The 18120-nt window shown below is 33.7% G+C and overlaps 1 protein-coding gene across 1 annotated transcript in view; it reads right to left on the reverse strand.

Moving 5' to 3' along the window:
* The window catches only part of Ptprd (protein tyrosine phosphatase receptor type D), a 378303-nt gene that overhangs the window by 161511 nt on the left and 198672 nt on the right, over positions 1–18120 (reverse strand). Inside the window, exons 9-12 of the mRNA XM_077797854.1 lie at positions 17423–17692; positions 13890–14471; positions 3146–3279; positions 184–328 (exon numbers count right to left, since the gene is read on the reverse strand). Of these exons, the coding sequence (XP_077653980.1) occupies positions 184–328; positions 3146–3279; positions 13890–14471; positions 17423–17692 (1131 nt within the window). The remainder of the gene's footprint in view (positions 1–183; positions 329–3145; positions 3280–13889; positions 14472–17422; positions 17693–18120) is intronic.

Genomic DNA, 18120 nt, shown 5'->3' on the forward strand with positions numbered 1-18120 from the left:
TAGGAATTCTTTTATTTGGATCAAGTTTGAAAACAACATAAATCATCATGAGATGCTTATGATCACATAGATAACTGGCTAGTTAGCACATTAGCAGGGATGTTTTGTTGGTAGAGCCAAATGCCAGAAATATGTCCTAGTGAATAAAAAAAGGGCAGAAAGTAAACAAAGAGAGACACCTACTTGATTGCATGGTTCTGGCTGATATTTCAGCCGTCGAAGCACCAAGGCCTTGAGGAGAGCGTGCAGACAGACGGAAGTAGTACAGGCTGTTTGGTCTCAACCCCTGTAGCCTGTATGATGTCCCTGGCTCGATGGTAATTCGTTGCTATGAGAAATAAGAGTATTTGATCATCTTCATTAAGATTCATGCAAATTATTTTTTGTTATTGTTTTTTTAAATTTTTAAATTTGTTCTAATCAGTTATACATGACAGTAGAATGCATTTTGACACACTGTACACAAATGGAGCATAACTTCTCATTCCTCTGGCTGTACATGGTGCACAGTCATACCAGTCATGAAATCATATATGTATATAGGGTACTGATGTTGATCTCATTCTACTGTCCTTCCCATCCCCACAGCCCCACCTCACCTCCCCCCTGCACAAGATTCATGCAAATGTTTTTTAATCACACTGTAACATTGGACTCTATCATCAGAATTATAATGTTATCAAAATAGTACAAAAAGAATCCAAAGTGAGCATCAAGGACTATATTTTTATTATATAATAAAAATGTCATGGTTTAAAAAGCAAGTTTCTTTAAAAGATAAGTAAAGCATGGAATAACCAAAGCCTGAGGTCTTTCTAATGTCAGCAGTGTTATGTAAATCCATCAGATAAGAGGCAGACTGAGAGGCTGACACTCAGGAATGTGTTCTACTCAAAAGATATGTATGTTGCTGTGACACAAACCACAAGAGAAAGTGACACCTGCCTCAATAATAGAAGATGCCAAACCTGTGGCATCTTCTCCCATACATAACTTTCTACAGTCTAAACAGGGGGATAAAAAAATATAACCAGAAGTAGCAACAGTAACTACCAATACAATATACAAGATGTTGCCACAAAAGAGATAAGAATTCCCCAAGTTCTAATAAGATAAACATCAGACATTAGTCACTAAAGGAAGTTGAATAATTTTCATTGAAACCATATCACCACTCCAGGTTCATTCAAAATAATGAGAACTTCCTTTTTATGAATACAAAACCTACATATAGAAAACATATATTCAAACTTTATATATTTTAACATTATCAAGAGAGGTTTGAAATAAGATTTCTTTTATTGAAAAGCTACATCTGTTACATTTTATGCTTAAAATTTGCCATTGAAATTTATGAGTATCAAGCTTGGATTGAACACTAGCCTGTAGTAAACTTTAAAATGCAAGCAAACATGTAATCTAGTAATGGCATAAATTATCTTAAGGCTTTTATCAAATAGTGTTTGCTAGTCACACAAACAAATCAGTCAAGGGGAATTCAAATACAAAACTAAAGTAAACATCCCTAGGGTATTCTGGCTTGCAAATATAAAAGCTCTCAAAAATTTTAGATTCATTAAACAAGAAAAAAATTCCCTAAAATTTGTAAAGCACAGAAGGTGTGCCAACATTTAAGCATCCATAATATTCTCAAAGGAACTACCATTCTTTTTTAACTATTTGAATTTATTCGGGTTTGTTGGTGGGGAAGACTTAAATTTTAATGCTTATTTATACCTTATAGAAAACACAGCTCAAGTTGTTATCATGAGTACATTGTCATCTTATATTTCAATTATGTAATTTTTGAGTGCTTAATTTATATTGGCTTTGTAAGATAATTCTAACAGCAATACATTGAAAAAGTTTTCTTCTGAGATTTTGCTCAATTTAAAGTGATAGAATAAATATAGAAGTTTATAAAATCAGATGAATTTAGTATAGCATTTCAATGAGTTAGTTTATAATAATCATTTAACATGCAAGTTTTAAAAAAATTTATTCCTTGTTACAATTTGGGGATAATTCAGCTTTTTGAAGACTTTTTGTTAGTCAACGAATGCTAAGAGTTCTAATAAAATGACTTATAAAGATTGAGTTCTCAAATAATATTTCACCAACACCTTTGTCCTAATATTCCCTAATGGATTTTACAATAAAAAGGGAAACATATTCATTATGATTACATATTCCTATTCTAAGAACGCTCCTTTTTTTTTCCAGGTCTGAGTATCAAATGCAAGACTTTATACATGCAAGGTAAGTGCTCTACCACGGAGCTATACCTTCCACCCTTGCTGTAACTTAATATCCGTTTCTATCATCAATGTAAGAGTGCAATCACAGAGGCAGTAGACCCTGATGATTAAGAACACCTGGAATCTATTTGCTCCAATTCACATCCACGCTCTGTAGGTCAGTAAGTACTATAAACTTGGGTAAATCATTTAATTTTTTTCCTGTGTACCTGCTTTGTTATAAGGACAGTGTTGTTATAAGGGTTAAATGAATTAAGATGCGAAACTCTTAGTACAGGATCAGTTAATATAAGTACTCATTGTATTGACTTTTGGTTCACACTTTCAATAATCCACTATCATTGTAGCTGCACAGCATACTAACACCTTTACACACACACACACACACACACACACACACACTCACACACACATACATATTGATATCAAATACTTTTTAGTGTACTAATAAACATTTACTATGGGGCATCTTTCACTAAAACCAGTCTGGACAAATGAACAAATCCATTTCTTCAGTGACTTTGATTAGTGTACAGCACTCATTCAATCATGAAACTCCACATTGATATAAATAATATAAAAGATAAAGGAAGTCCCCAAGTTTTATGGCTATCTATTCTTCTCTGACCTTTACCTCTGTAATATGAATCTTGGAAACCTAAATGGAAAAGCATTCCAATAGGAGCAATGATTTTGTTTTTCTTCCCCAAAACATTTCTGCCCCCACCCCAACCTGTTTTTCTAAGTCAAGTTCCTCTTATAATGAATAATTTTTCTCCAGGAAGGTCCTCTACAGCTGTCTGACCAAGACTCTCAACAAGTCCATGGAGGTAAAGCAGAGGCCTCAAGGCAACAAATAACAATGTAGGTGAGAAGCATGGTCTTACCTCCTCACCGTGCTCTCCATCCTTGTAGACCAGTTCATAGCTGGCAATGGTATCAGAACGTGGAGGTGTCCAGGACAGCAAAATGCTTGTTTCAGACTCAGGTTCTGCTTTGAAGTTCAGTGGCTGCCCTGGTACTAAAAATAGGGAGACAAAGGATTGAACTCACCATCACCATGAGTAGTCACAAAGCCTTCCCAAGCACATCCACCTAACCCTTCAAAATACATCTAACTGCATAATAAGCTTCATGAGACCTGGATAACTTGTACTGTCCAAATTAACCTCTTTGTGCACAGCTCATTTTTGTCCCTCCAAAGTTCAAGAACGTGATAAATACTATCCTTGTCCTTATAAGCAGTTTAATATGTACACAGATGCAGGAAAATTTAAAAGTACATTATGCATGTATGTCTCTGGATTCAATTTTAAGGACAATAAAATGATAAACTTTTAATACTATTGTAAGAAATGAGATTACTTACACAGTGCCATGTTGCAATATTTAAAACAAGTGCTAAATACATAAAAGTTGTTATTTATAACTCAGGGAAACTTATTCTCTAGCACTACATGTATTATTCAAGCTTATTTCCAGTTAGGTTTATAAAAATCTCACCTTTACTCCATTAACAAACTACAGAAAACCAAAAATCACCTAGTATTTTTCTTACCAACTCACATTTGGAAAAAGAGATGAAAATGGAGAAATGAAGAAAAAAAGCCCCACACCATTAATTATAACTACTTCTCTTAAATTATTTTAAATTGTTTAATGCATTAGACACAATACAAACATAATAGTTCTTGTAGTGGCATGTAACAGAGGTTTTCTGTAATTCTCACATTAGTCACATAATCTATGTAATAGATATAATTTAGTAAAGCCACCTATCAGAATTAATGAGAACAGGAAGTGTGTTCAGTTTATGGCACCTTATTCAAGGAAGTTTTACTAACCCAAACTTCCTAGTCAATATCTAACCATCTTATGGTTCCCTATCCATTAAACATAAAACTGATGTATGTCAAGGTATTACTAACACATCTAAGTATATTAAATTGCTCTTCAATGATTTCTGCTGATTGGCTAAGATTGGCACGGGCCTTGGCAATCGCTAAGTATTTTAACCAATGCTGTGGATATTATGTTGTGTTTCCATATGCAAGACCTGAACATATGTCCAATTCCCCACAAGTTCACGTGAGAATTCGGTGGATATTTTATTTAAAAAAAATACTTAACACCAGAAGGGAAAGAAGTTCTAAAGTATGCTTTCTGGCAAGGTAGGCATAAACATTCTAAGACACATATATAAACTAATATGATTTTTAGCTAAAATATAACTTTTAAAATAATGCTTGAAGTATCATTTTGTAGAAAAAAATATACACAGAAATATATCCTTCTTTTTCTTTTTACAGCCATGTCTCTGTAGTCTGACTAAGGGGGGGGATAAATAGAAGCCCTTCATTTAGAGATTATAAATCTAAAGGGGTCTCAAAGTGATTACTGGGGTCCCTAGTGACTATTCTATTCCTCTGTCTGTTTGTCAGCCTGCATCTGTGTGTACTCCATAGGGTTCAGGGACACACTCATGTTTGTACTGATGCAGCCACAAATAATCAGTGTCTTATATTTCTATTTGCCTTCCTTATCTTCTATCACAAGCCTTGTGATTTCTCATTAATTTGTTGCCTCCAGGAACTTATTTTCTGAACAGTGTATCAAATTTTTTTTTTCAAGTATGTCCCCAGAAGGTAACCTAAGACAATCATTCGAATTGAGAGGAAAAGATAAAAGATAAAAAGATCAAGGAGCAAGAGAGAGAAACAAAGGGGAATTAAAAATAGGCAAATCACCAAATAAAAATAAATAAATAAATGTGTGTGTGTATGTGTGTGTATATATATAAATATAATTTCTAAAAAGAGAATTACCAAAGGCAACAACAGGAAGCCAGGAAGAATCAGATGGGAAAATTATGATTGGATTATAATACCTAGATGACGAAAGAGTTTTTCAGCCTAAAAATACACAACCAATCATGTGTATGTAGCTACTCATATTTGTCTACTTTTATTTTTTTCTTTCCCCTAATTTCCACAATTCTGGGAAAGAAAGCCTGTGTTAACTCATCACTCAAACCAAAGTAGAATACAGTACAATGTCAAGTATTAGAACTATGTACAATATTGAAGGGCTGCTCTCAAGAAAACAAAGTTTTTTTATAAATTTCCTCCCTGTCCAATGCTAATAATAAACTGACACTGAAAACATCTTGGAAACCTAATTAAGTTTTTCTTACTTAAACTGTTTACTTTTTGTTTTTAATTTGTCTTGAACAAATTCCTAGTTAGTGTCAATGTTTCATTCTTATTTAGTGACACAAGCTTCGTCCAACCTTCCATTTGGTTCTATCAGGAGTCCCTTCCTTCTTAATAATGAATCAAATGAGCACATCAAAGTCTCAGAGGGTGAACCGTGATTTCTGTTTTGTTTTACTCTTGGACAAAGTAATTGTTGACTAGATGAACTGATGTTAAGATTCTCTATCTAACATGCAGAGGTTTAGAGAGAAAAATCATTTATTAGATTTTAAGCTTGTAGTGGAAACACACATGCCTAGAGGTATCAGGCAAATAATTAGATGAGTAAACATACTATATGGGGCCTCAAACCAACAGGAGAGTAGCTTCCTCACCTGAACAGGGATAAAAGATCAAATTCAGTGCCTGCAGGTGTCTGCCTTGTACAATATGAGTCAAGTTTTCCCCCATCGTCTGATTTTTTTTTTTCCAACAGAAATTGCTAAGAAATCTTGTAGGTAAAATTTTCCAATTTTTAATGATGTATTATTAATTAATTTTGAAAAAAACTGCATAGTGTAAAATTTGTCTGTAGACTAAATTCAGCATATGGATCAAATGGCTTAAATTATCTTTTTATTATATGAGGCTTGAGGGCTACTCAAACGTTCTTGGGAATTGAAGATCTACATAAAGATTTCATTCATTGGCATTTTGTTATATTGGAAACAACTAACATAAAACTGAGCACTCAAGAAAAAAAAAGATTGTCAAATGAATGGATATATATTTTTACTTACAAAGTAATCTTAATGATCATAATATAGATATACAGGAAAACACTTTAGAGGACTCCAGACTTTCACATTTGGTTTTGTAGCACCACTTGGGAGACACTACAAATAGTTTCTTCATCAGTCAACTGAATTATTATACCAAACACTAAAGCTACAGAGGTTCTGTTTTACATTAATACTCATGCTTTTCTTTATATGTTTTATATGTATTTATATATATTTATATAAAACATATACATAATTATGAACATTTATATATAAACTTACTTATATGCATATTTACATATCCCTTATGATCTGTCTTGCATATTTATATACATATGTGTATCTTAAGCTCCCAGTCTTTAAACTTTACATTTATTTGTATTCTTTTATAGTTACTACTTCTTTTTTTGTCTTTTTACATGTACTTTTTTTTGCATTACAATTCTTACTACACATATATGCCACAATTTTTCATATTTGTTTGTATATAAAGTATGTTGACACCCAATTTGTGTCTTCATACATGTATTTCAGATAATGATGTCCATCACATTCCACCATCCTTGCTAATCCCCTGCCCTCTCCCTTTCCCTCCCACCCTTCTTCCCTATCTAGAATTCATCTATTCTTCCCATGCTCCCCCTCCCTACCCCACTATGAGTCATTTATTTGTTGACTTATTCTTCTTTTAAAGAATGAACTCCATGCAGTAAACTCTCCTCTTAGAACTGCTTTCATAGTGTCCCATAGATTTCAATATGTTGTGTCTATGTTCTCATTTACTTCTAAGAATTTTTTAATCTCCTCTTTGATGTCTTCTGCAAAAACACATTGTTCATTCAGTAGCATATTGTTTAGCCTCCAGGTGTTGGAATAATTTTATTTTTTATTTTGTCATTGATTTCCAGTTTCATTCCATTATGATCTGATAAAATACATAGAAGTATCTCTACTTTTCTGTATTTGCTAAGAGTTGCTTTGTGGCATAGTATATGGTCTATTTTAGAGAAGAATCTATGTGCTGCTGAGAAGAAAGTGTATCCGCATGATGCAGGTTGAAATATTCTATATCTGTCAGTTAAGTCTAAGTTATTAATTATACTATTGAGTTCTACAGATTCTTTATTCAACTTTTGTTTTGAATATCTATCCAGTAGTGAGAGAGGTGTGGTAAAGTCACCCAAGATTATTGTGTGGTAATCAATTTATGTTTTTTTATACTTACTGCTTTTATAGTTACTACTTTTTTCTCTGAGTACTTTATTTACCAGTTTTTCTGTGTTGTAACATTTCCCTCACTGATTAACTAAACATCAATTATATGATAAAAATATGAGATCCTTGAAACTTAAAAGGAAATAAACAGACTGCATCTAGAACATTGAAAATAATCTCTCCACATTAAAAAGATGTGAGAATACTGTCCATGTGCAAAATGTACAATCAAATATGGAAAGCTAAAATGAAAATGCAATACAAATTTTTCTTTAAAATCACATTTTAAAAATCACTATGTCCTGTACATTCATGTGCTCTTTCTTGATTACTTACTGAATAGCCACAAGGAAATAAAAATATGAGCTGTCAAGTCCTTAAAAATGAGATTATAATCCTATTGATAAATGTCAAGTAGTTGATTATTACAATTATATTCTACATAAATATCTGAAGGCAACTCAGTGACAGGATGAAGACAGACTGAGAAATGCATGAAAAATACTTTATTTCATTTGAAATGCTGATATATTAGAAGGGATCAATGTTTGAGTAAAACTTAGGTAATATCTCCAGATAAAGCCTGTCACATATTACATTGCTAAACTATAATTTTATTTGACATGTTATAAATATGAAATATTACCAAAGATACTAGAAAACCTATTATTGCTCAAAGAGCTAATACTTTAACAAGGCACATATTTAAAAATGTGTTTACCTAGCATATTGATAAATGATAATAATAACAATAAAAGCAACAGCCAGAATTATGGTTGTAGTAAAACCAAATTCAAAACAAAGAGTCATCTGTAAGTGCCATACAAAACAAAGAGTCATCTGTAAGTGCCATACATATATCACTGACAAAATAGGTACTTAACACATAAGCATCTGTACAAATCTTACTGCCAACTGTCATTAACTATAAATAAGAAAAAGTTAAATTTTATTACAGTTGTATTTACATCCAGTGCTCCTATACTCATTGCTGAAATAATTCAGGGAGCAGTTACACTGGACTCATAATTTTGATGACCTGAAGCAGTGTTTTTCTAGTTTGCTTATATGGCCTGTTGACATAACCAATGTAATGATTTATACCTTTGTGGAAATCTAAAACACAGTATTTATAAATGTCATAGTCTGTATTTTAGTACTTTTCCAATTTCCAGAATATGTACAATGCACTTTAAGTAAATTTAAAATACTTAAATTTGATATCACTGTTTATATGGTAACTATATGCAATTCTTTATCTTTTCCAGGCCTATCATGTCAAAGTGTACCCACGGATATCAGTAGACTTTTTCCAATAATCTACAAAATGTATAGAAGATATGCTTTCTGAAGAATGTTCAAAGGGATCTAAGATTTAGAATGCTTTCAATTACTATAAATATCAAACATTTACTTTAATGCATTAGATTTAAAGTATGATTTGTTAAATTTCTTTATCAGACTTATATTTCTGCTTCTTCTGTAAACTATAGTTACAGAATATTCCTATTATTTGCATAAGAAAATTACAGGATGTCCCTTTCTTTTCTGAATGTATTTCCTAAACTTGAGTACACCTTCATAGCACAATATAAATGTCTTCCTCCTTAGTGGCCACATATCCCCATCTATTCTAGGTAAACTACTTGGAAGTGACAGTCTTGCCAAAAGTTAGATTTATGGAAAATTTGAAAGATTGATCCTTATTTCTAGAAAATAATCATCTTAACCAAAATCTTTTCATTTTTAAAATCACTTAATGATTATTTTAATATAGTCAACCTGACTAACATTCCCCCTTGAGGGGAAATGCTTTGTTGAGGGCACTTCAAAATAAACTTTTTTGATTTTCTATACTTCTATAAACACTGCAAATAAATTTATAACATTCCTCAATTTCTATCAATCAGCATATGAGTTATTTAAGATAAGATCCAAAGTGATGACTTTCTCTTAAACTCACTCTGTTCTCAAGTGCTGTTTCTTCTGAATCTTATTGTAACAAAACTAAGAATGCAAGTGTGAGGAATTAAAGATAATAAAGTGAAATGAGCACCTGTCAGGAACAGAAGTCATCAAAAATGCACATTTTTGTGTATATGTAATTAAAACATACTTGAATTCACACACATTTTAGAACTATAAATTTCTGCAGCTTAGAAGAGATAAAATTGCTGTGGAAATATTCATATTCTCTACAGGAGTATTTTATAACAGTTTTATGTTCTTGTACAGCAATGATCCTAAGAATTAGCTAGTCAGCAATAAAGAGAAAGGGGAAGCTCAGCATTAATTACATCAGAACTAACATCATTGTATTTGGCAAGTGTCCACTAACATCAAATGGCCTTTGTTAATTAAGCCTATAGAACAGATCCAATCAGTGAGCTATTTTGGAGGGCTTTCTTAGCCTATTGATCTTGGCAAGCCCAAGTCACTATGTCATCATATATCTTCTCAATCAATGAGCATTAAAAGTATGACTATTATGGAAGGTTCTTGGAAACATCTTAATGTAAAAAAGAGTGAGTCAAACACAGATTGAGAACTATTCTAACACATCCATGACCCATTCCTCTTGATATTCTAAATTGTGCCATTAAGTGAAATCAGACCTTGCAAAATAGAGTCCTTGGAACACATCAACTCAGTTGCCCCTTTCATAATATTACTTTCAGTGAATTTTGATTCAGTGTTATATTTTGCCTGCTGGTAATATTTTAAAAAATTGAAATGTACTATTTAAACATCACTTCCATATTTTTCACTAACTTGTGACTGAAGACATTAGTGTATGTCATTCAATGTTTATGTGTCCAGAGAATTTGTATGTTTTGATTTAATATACATTCAGGAAAACATGTGTTTTATAGGTAGCTAACTCCTCTGCCTTTTGAAAATAAAGATTTAAAATACTGCAGATTTTTTAATGTTTTTTTAACTAGAAAAAAAACATTGATAGAACTTTATTTTTATTTATTTATATGTGGTGCTGAGAATTGAACCCAGTGCCTCACACATGCTAGGCAAGCACTCTACCTTTGAGCCACAACCCCAGTCCCAATACTCTAGAATTCTATGCTTAAATTGGTGGTTACAAACCTTATAGAAAATTTAGTGACTGAGTATAGCAAACTTTTTATGAAAAAGTAAAAAAGCTACTTCCTACAACTTTCAGATAAACTTTTCCTTATCTCCATGTTTCAATGAACTTTTAATTTTGTATAATCTAACAGCCACCTCAAATATTTCAAAAATAAATTACATGTAATTCTTAAAGGCATAAATGATAATTTGTGTTTTTCTCTCCTGCCTCTATTTTTTTTCAACATCTACTAGGCAAAAACACTAAAATTATGTCATTAGGAAATTCTTAATTTGAAAGATAATGATAGTTAAAAATTTGCAGGGTCCCTGCATTAAATTCTTCTATTCCATAAATAACTTTATGATGGAAGACAAGTATCCAAATCTTCTTCTTCCCCTCTTTGATCTGGGAAAATTATTCATCATCAAATGATAACTGCACATCTATCCAATTGCGTGTCTTGAGAATATATGTAAGTTCTGAGCATCATGATCAGTCTATAAATTATCTGTTGTTATTATTGTTGTTGTTATTATTATTATTATTGTCTAATTAAATTATAGCATATTTCTATCCATTATCTAACTTACAGTTCTGGTATAGTTAAACTATAACAGAACTATACCAAAAAATTTCAATGTTGAAGTCTCAATGCATAGAACATCATACAGTGACAATATTGAATATGTGATCATTGCAGTTCTAGTTATTTCATATGAGGCTATTAGGGTGAGTCCTTATCTATTATGATTGGTGTTCTTATAGAAAGGAAGTTTGAACACATACTTGCTTATAAAGAGAACACCATCTGAAAAGGAAGACACAGCTCAGATGCTGTTTCCAAAGCCAGGGAACTGTCCTCACACCAGCAGAAGTTACAGGAAAGGTATGAAATATATTTCCCTAAAAGCCCTCAGAAGGAAGTGAAAACTTGATTTTGGAATTCTAGGCCTTAGAACTGAGACAACTGATTCCTACCATATAAACCACTCAGTAGGTGGCACTTTGTTACAGCAGCCGTAGAAGACAAACACAACCACCAAATTCTTTAGGCTGCTTATTATTTTTTTAATATTTATTTTTTAGTTATAGGTGGGCACAATATCTTTATTGTGCTGAGGTTCAAACCCATAGCCTCACACATGGTAGGCAAGTGCTCTACTTGTGATCCATAATCCCAGCCTAGGGTGCTTATTATTATAGAAAACTGAAATTCAGAGAGAATGTATTATGGTTTAGATCTTAAAATCCTCCCTGAGGGCTGGGGTTGTGGCTTGATGGTAGAATACTTGCCTAGCATATGTTAAGGCTCTGGGTTCAATTCTCAGTACCACATATAAATAAATGAATAAAGTATATTTAAAAAGATCCTCCCTGAAAGGCCCATATTCCACATAGGTGGTGCTAATGGAGACTGCAGACCCATTAGGAAGGAAGTCATTTCATTGGCTGTATAAAGCCTAGTGGAAGGAAGTAAATTCATTGGCTGTATGCCTTTGAAGGAGCTACTGGAACTGTCTCTTTCTCCTCCATTTCCTGGCCACCATAAGGTGAACAGCCTTGCTCCTTCTTGAATTCCCTAGCATGAGACCCTGAACAGATTCTAAAGCAAGGGAGACAGCGGACCATGAGCTTAAACCTCTGACACCATGAGCCAAAAAAATCATTTCCTCTTTTTAAGTTGTTTATATCAGATATTCTTGTCACAGCAATGGAAAGTTGATTAACACATGAAATAACTTCTCCAAGGTCACAGAGCCAACTAATGGGAGCTTGAGTTTCAAGCACCAGGGATGTTTAAAAAAACAAAAACAAAAACAAAAACACCCCCCCCCCCAGATGTAAAATTAAAAAAGCTTAAAGTGGAATATACCTCCCAAATACTTACTTATCATCATTTAATGGTCATGGATCAGCTAAAATATCATGAGAAATAATCTCAGTTGACTACTTTTAGTCAAGGAAAAAAAAAACAGAACAAAATTCACAGATTTCTACATTTTCTAATGAGAAGCTTTTATGATAAAATCAATCTATAATATTTTTCTGCATATTAATATAGCAAATAAATACAGACAAGTATTTATACAAGACAACTTTGCAAATGGCAAGTGGGGAAGGGACATGGATGATATTTGGTACATTTGTAGTAAAACAGTTTTTATAGTTAGTTTTGGTTCACTGTAGTAGTGAAAACAGTAAATCCATGAACAAGCCAGAGAGAACCAAATAACACTCTGAAAATGAAATAAAACCAGGCCGGCTATAAATATGCTTTGAGATACTGTGTGCCAAGGACAAAGAGTGAACACTCTGAGTCATATGATTCATAACTCCATGCCACGAAAATAAGTCTGTGGCTCAATGAAACACAGGTACCAGTGAAACCAGATAACAGTGTGTTATCCAGTTCTAACACCTGAGAGAAGGTATTAACCCATCGCCAAGATTAGCAGTGAGTTATACCTACACATTAGAGATACTATCTCCAATAATGCAGTTCTGGGCAGATTCCTAGAACATGCCAAAGGCAAACTGCCAAAATGCTCATAGATTAATGCACGTTTACAAGGTGCCAACACAATAAGAAGTCAAATGAGCAGGTATCTGATGCTGAAGAATAAGCTTCAGAAGAAAGATAATTTATACTCCCAGTTCAAGGCAAAACTGATTACTCTGAGTCAAGTATCAGAGGTTTGATATTCTCTCAGAAAAGTAAAACCATGGTACGGCTAACATTTTCTCCATAAAATAGTTTGGTGTCTGCTCTAGCACCTCATAAAATAGGTGAATAAGGTCCCAGAAAATTGATCTGAGATTTTGCCAATTCAATTGTCTTTTTTCATCTATTGGGGGACCATACCGAGGGAAAAAAAAATTTCAAACCATTCAAATAATACTGATTTTTATTTTAAAAAAAAGTAACTTCCTAGAAAGCAAAAGTCACGTAAATATCCAAGGCCCTGGACAGTTTTAGTTTAAAGTTTATCTTGAGTCACCCAATCTTACACAAATTAAATAATTTCTGGAAACCATTCTACCAGCAGCACTGGTACAAAGTAGCAGAATTTTCTTATTTTGAATTGATGCAAGAAGAGGGCATTCATCATCTCATACAGAAAAATCTTCAACTCATTCTCACACAAATGAAAAAGAAATGATGCTTAACACGCACCTCTGTCTAACATGGTTTTTGATTTCTCAGGCATCTCTGCCTATTCCTCTTTAGACATTATCACAATTTCTGGATTTGAAGCCCTGACTTTCAAAACTTAAAATTATACTTTCTTTGTGACCTTCTCACCCTTACCTCCTCCTTCCTGCCCCATTTCCCATCCTGACCTTGACTTACCTCCTGTCTGAGTGATGACTTGTATGTCGCTTGAAAGAGGACCATCTCCAATTGAGGTAAAAGCCAGGACTTTGACAGAGTATGTTTTCTGGGGCACTAAGTTGCCAATAGTAGTGATTTGGCTGTCAGCTACATTGTGTTTCATCCAGTTGTTGACATGCTGAGTAGGATCCATTGTGTAATAAACTCTGTACCCTTGGATCTGTCCATTTGGCTCCTCAGGTTCCTTCCACTGCACCAAAATGGTGGTTGAGCTCAACATCCGTGCCTGTACATCCCTTGGGGCACTGGATGGTGCTTGCTCTGAGGTCTGTGTTAGCACAGGCTCACTGGGAGGTCCACGCCCAATGTTATTGACAGCAACAACCCTGAATTCATAATCCGAGTAGGGACTTAGTCCAGCAACACTGTAGCGTGTGGTTGCTACCCCATCAATTTCTTTGTAAGGTTCCTCAGAATTTTTAGGTTTATGCTGAATGATGTAGTAAGAGACAGGCTCAGGGTTCCCAGAGTCCCACGTCAGTGTGATGCTCGTGGCTGTGCTCTCCGTCACTACTGGAGTTCCTGGAGGTTTGGGTAAGGCTTGGGTGGAGAAAAAACATAGTGACTACCCGACTTCTTCACAATGTTGCATGAATCAACAAGCTTAGTTATTGCAATGATAAAATTATGCATCTACCGAGGATTTAATTAGATAAACCTAAAGCAAAGGATAGTTTCTAAGTGGTCCAGAAGTGTGGTAAAACATACACAGGTGATGCAAATCCCATTTTTATCAGTAAGGTTTGACAGCATATTTTGGAGCTTGTATCCAAATCCAACACTGATTTGCTAAGTGATCCTGGATATGTTCCTTAACCTCTCTTTGATTTGGTTTTCTCATGTGAAAAATGGGAAAACTGCATTACTGGAGTTATATTAAACAGCTGAGTAACTATTTCATGGGTTTGCTGTGAAGATTAATGAGCTAATCTAGTAATCCTCAAAAAATGTAGATGCAGTTATTAGTATTTTTACACCAAAAGCTTGACCATCTAGTCTCCTTTGCTTCAAAAAACAAATTATACAACTAAGTATCAACACTGAAAAACAACAAAAGGTAGAATATACTGAAATAGAATTGCTATGAAAAAAGTTTCCATATTCTTTTACAAACATAGGTCATAAGGAACATTACAAAAATTGTCTTATAAATGATCTAACTAGGAATTTTGAGATAGGGTTGGGGTTAAGTCTTTCTCTGGCATGTGTGAGGTCCTGGGTTCAATTCCTAGCACCACCCAAAAAGAGAAAAGAAAAAAGAAATTTAGAGGTTAAAAAGAATTGTAATTTCAAATCAATGGGGTTTTTTTTTTGTAATTTGTAAAAATGAAGAAACTAAATTAAGATACATTTACAAATCATTTTCTAAAATATGTTCTTGTCAATAAAAATTCTATATTCTACATAATAAAAATTCTATGTTCTGTATCTGAGACTATAGCTACATGACAAACATTTGCATTTAAATCCATCTTTTAAGACATATCCAATTTTCTCCTTTTCACAGAACACAACTTCAAAATGCTCTTGTTTAAGGATATTAATCATCTATAATGGTAGCTTTCTATTTAAATGCTTTTCTATAGACCACGATTGCAAAAGGGGAATTCTACCAGCAGACTTTTTAGAGAAAACCAGGAAGATGACATTGATATAAGCAGATCATTGTGTGGCTCTTGCAACACCTCTGCAATGGAATATTTTCCAGAGCAACAGGCGGGTACTGTGAACTTCCTGCTGTACTGCCCATACCTAGAAGACTACCCCACAATGAGCAGGGTGTTAAGTGAGAATTGTCAAATGTCTGAGGAATGAGTTAGTACTCCTTCTTCTATCTTCAAGCTCTCCCTTTTGTTTTGGTTTATTCATTATTTTATCTTCAAGATTCACCCTTAGGTTTTATTCATTTTTGAGGTAGAAAGGGCAGAGAATTGGCAAGAGTCAGAAAAACAACAACAACAAAAAAAGTGGAAAAGATAAGTGTATTGTGATTCCTGCTTTTGAACTCTTTAAAGTGTTCAGCAAACCTTCCAATATTTAAAATTCAAATGGTTATTATGAAAAGAGGTGATTTAATATTTACATATTACTCTAAGAGCTACAGAATGATAATATTTGGCCAAGGGAATTTTCTAAGAATAATAAGACATTTCTTCAAATATTCTGGCCTGACAGTTTTCAAAGAATTGAGTAATCCAGATTTCCCCTGTCTTTATGAATTTAAGGTAAAAAAAAGATCACTGTATAAACTTATATTTACTAATATTAACTGACATTAGCCTTCCTAAGTGGTGTTTATCGTCTTGGATCTATAACGTAAGATAAATAAGAGCATGGTTAATATTTTAAGGACACATGATACATTATTTTAAAGTGACAATAAATAGCTGGGGGAGGTGGTGTATATCTGTAAATATTGTGTTGAGGCAGGAGGACTCTAAGTTCAAGGTTAACCTCAGCATCTTGTTAATATCCTGTCTAAAAATAAAAATTAAACATAAACACAAAGGCCTGGGCATATAGCTCATTTTTAAAATGCCCCTGGGTTTAATTCCCAGTATCAATAAAAAAAAAGATAAATGTTGATAATGTGCACTTTTACTCTCAAATCACAGTATTGATTTTACATGGCATAGATTTGATACATATACTCAGTTGGAGATAATGACACCAATTATAATGTGTGTTGCATTTTCTTAAATTACACTTTCAAGAAAGGGAAGATAATTTGTGTTCATTCTGCAAAAATTCTAGACATTGCAAGAAACAAGTTACCCTCAGTATGACCCCATTTCCCAGTTTTCTAGAAAACAACTGACACTCCTACACATTCATTTTTTTTTAAACTCAAAATAGTCAGAAATAGTGTTTTAGTTGTATTTAGTAGAAGAAACAATTTTATGAGCATTTTTCTATACAAGTGGAAGGATAAAACTAAAACAGATGATAATGCTACTTGCATTTGATTTTTGTGGTATGGTCCATCAAAAACTTAGAGCTCCTCTTATTAGCTCATGCTAATTTCAATGCTCTTTTTCTTCTCTTGTGTTCAGAAACTTTGGATTCTTCTTGGGACTCTGATCAAGTCTCTAGACTAGTATGAGGCTGGTAATAACTAGTCTTACCATAATGATCAACCAGGTCTAGCATTCCTGACTCTGCCAGGTTAGTGCCTGGGGGTGCCTGTTGTTGAATATTTTGACAATGACTTTAAGTTGTCAATGGACCTTTATTTATTTAGATGCAGTGCTGAGAATCTAATGCAGTGCCTCACACATGCTAGGTAAGTGCTCTGCCTGTGAGCCAATATTTTTAAGAAAGAATTTGCTTATCTAGGTATATGTATACTATATAATTCCATTAGGTTCCACACATTTGAAACAGAGGAATGAATTGATTTAATTCATAATTCTGAAAACAGGTTTTCTAGGGATATTAGTCAGGTATCTTTCATGTACCCAGATTTTCAATGCCTGACTCACTGAGCATACCTTTGACAGTGATCTGTGCTATTGCTTCAATGACACCCAGTGTGGACATAGCAACACAGGTGTAATTTGCTGACTGTCTGACATCATTCAGTTCTAGGACATTTCTTCCTATTGGCATATCATCTTCAGGTGTCAGATCTTCTGCCCCCAACATCCACTTCACGTAAGGCATTGGTGACCCCACTGCCACACAGGTGATATTAACACTTCCACCTGGCATGATTTCATGATTAGTGGGTGGGATAGAGAATCTTGGTGGGACACGGCGAACTGGAATAAAACACAAGGGAAGATGGTAACATATACAAGGCAAGAAGAAAGTGGCTTGCTAAACACATCACATGCACAGTACAGACACAATTAAACAACTGAAACATATCGTGGACCGTTCAAAAACAAAACAAAGAAAAGCTGTGGATAATACAGACCATACAAGTATGGTGTGTGTATGCACAGAAGAATTTATTTAGTTTAATCATTAATAACTTAGACACATTCATACAAAAGTGGATTCAGACCTACAAGGGCCCCACGAAAACTATCTACAAACTAACAATACACAAATATCATGCATAAGATCAACACAGAAACATATACATGCATGCATATAAAAATGGTTATATGCACACATGTATATGCAGAAAGAGGGGCTGGAAGGTCACCAGCATCTGAGTTGACAACTAAAGCCAACTTTAGCG

Source organism: Urocitellus parryii, chromosome 4 (assembly GCF_045843805.1).
Source record: "Urocitellus parryii isolate mUroPar1 chromosome 4, mUroPar1.hap1, whole genome shotgun sequence".
In the NCBI taxonomy this organism is placed as follows: Eukaryota; Metazoa; Chordata; class Mammalia; order Rodentia; family Sciuridae; genus Urocitellus; species Urocitellus parryii.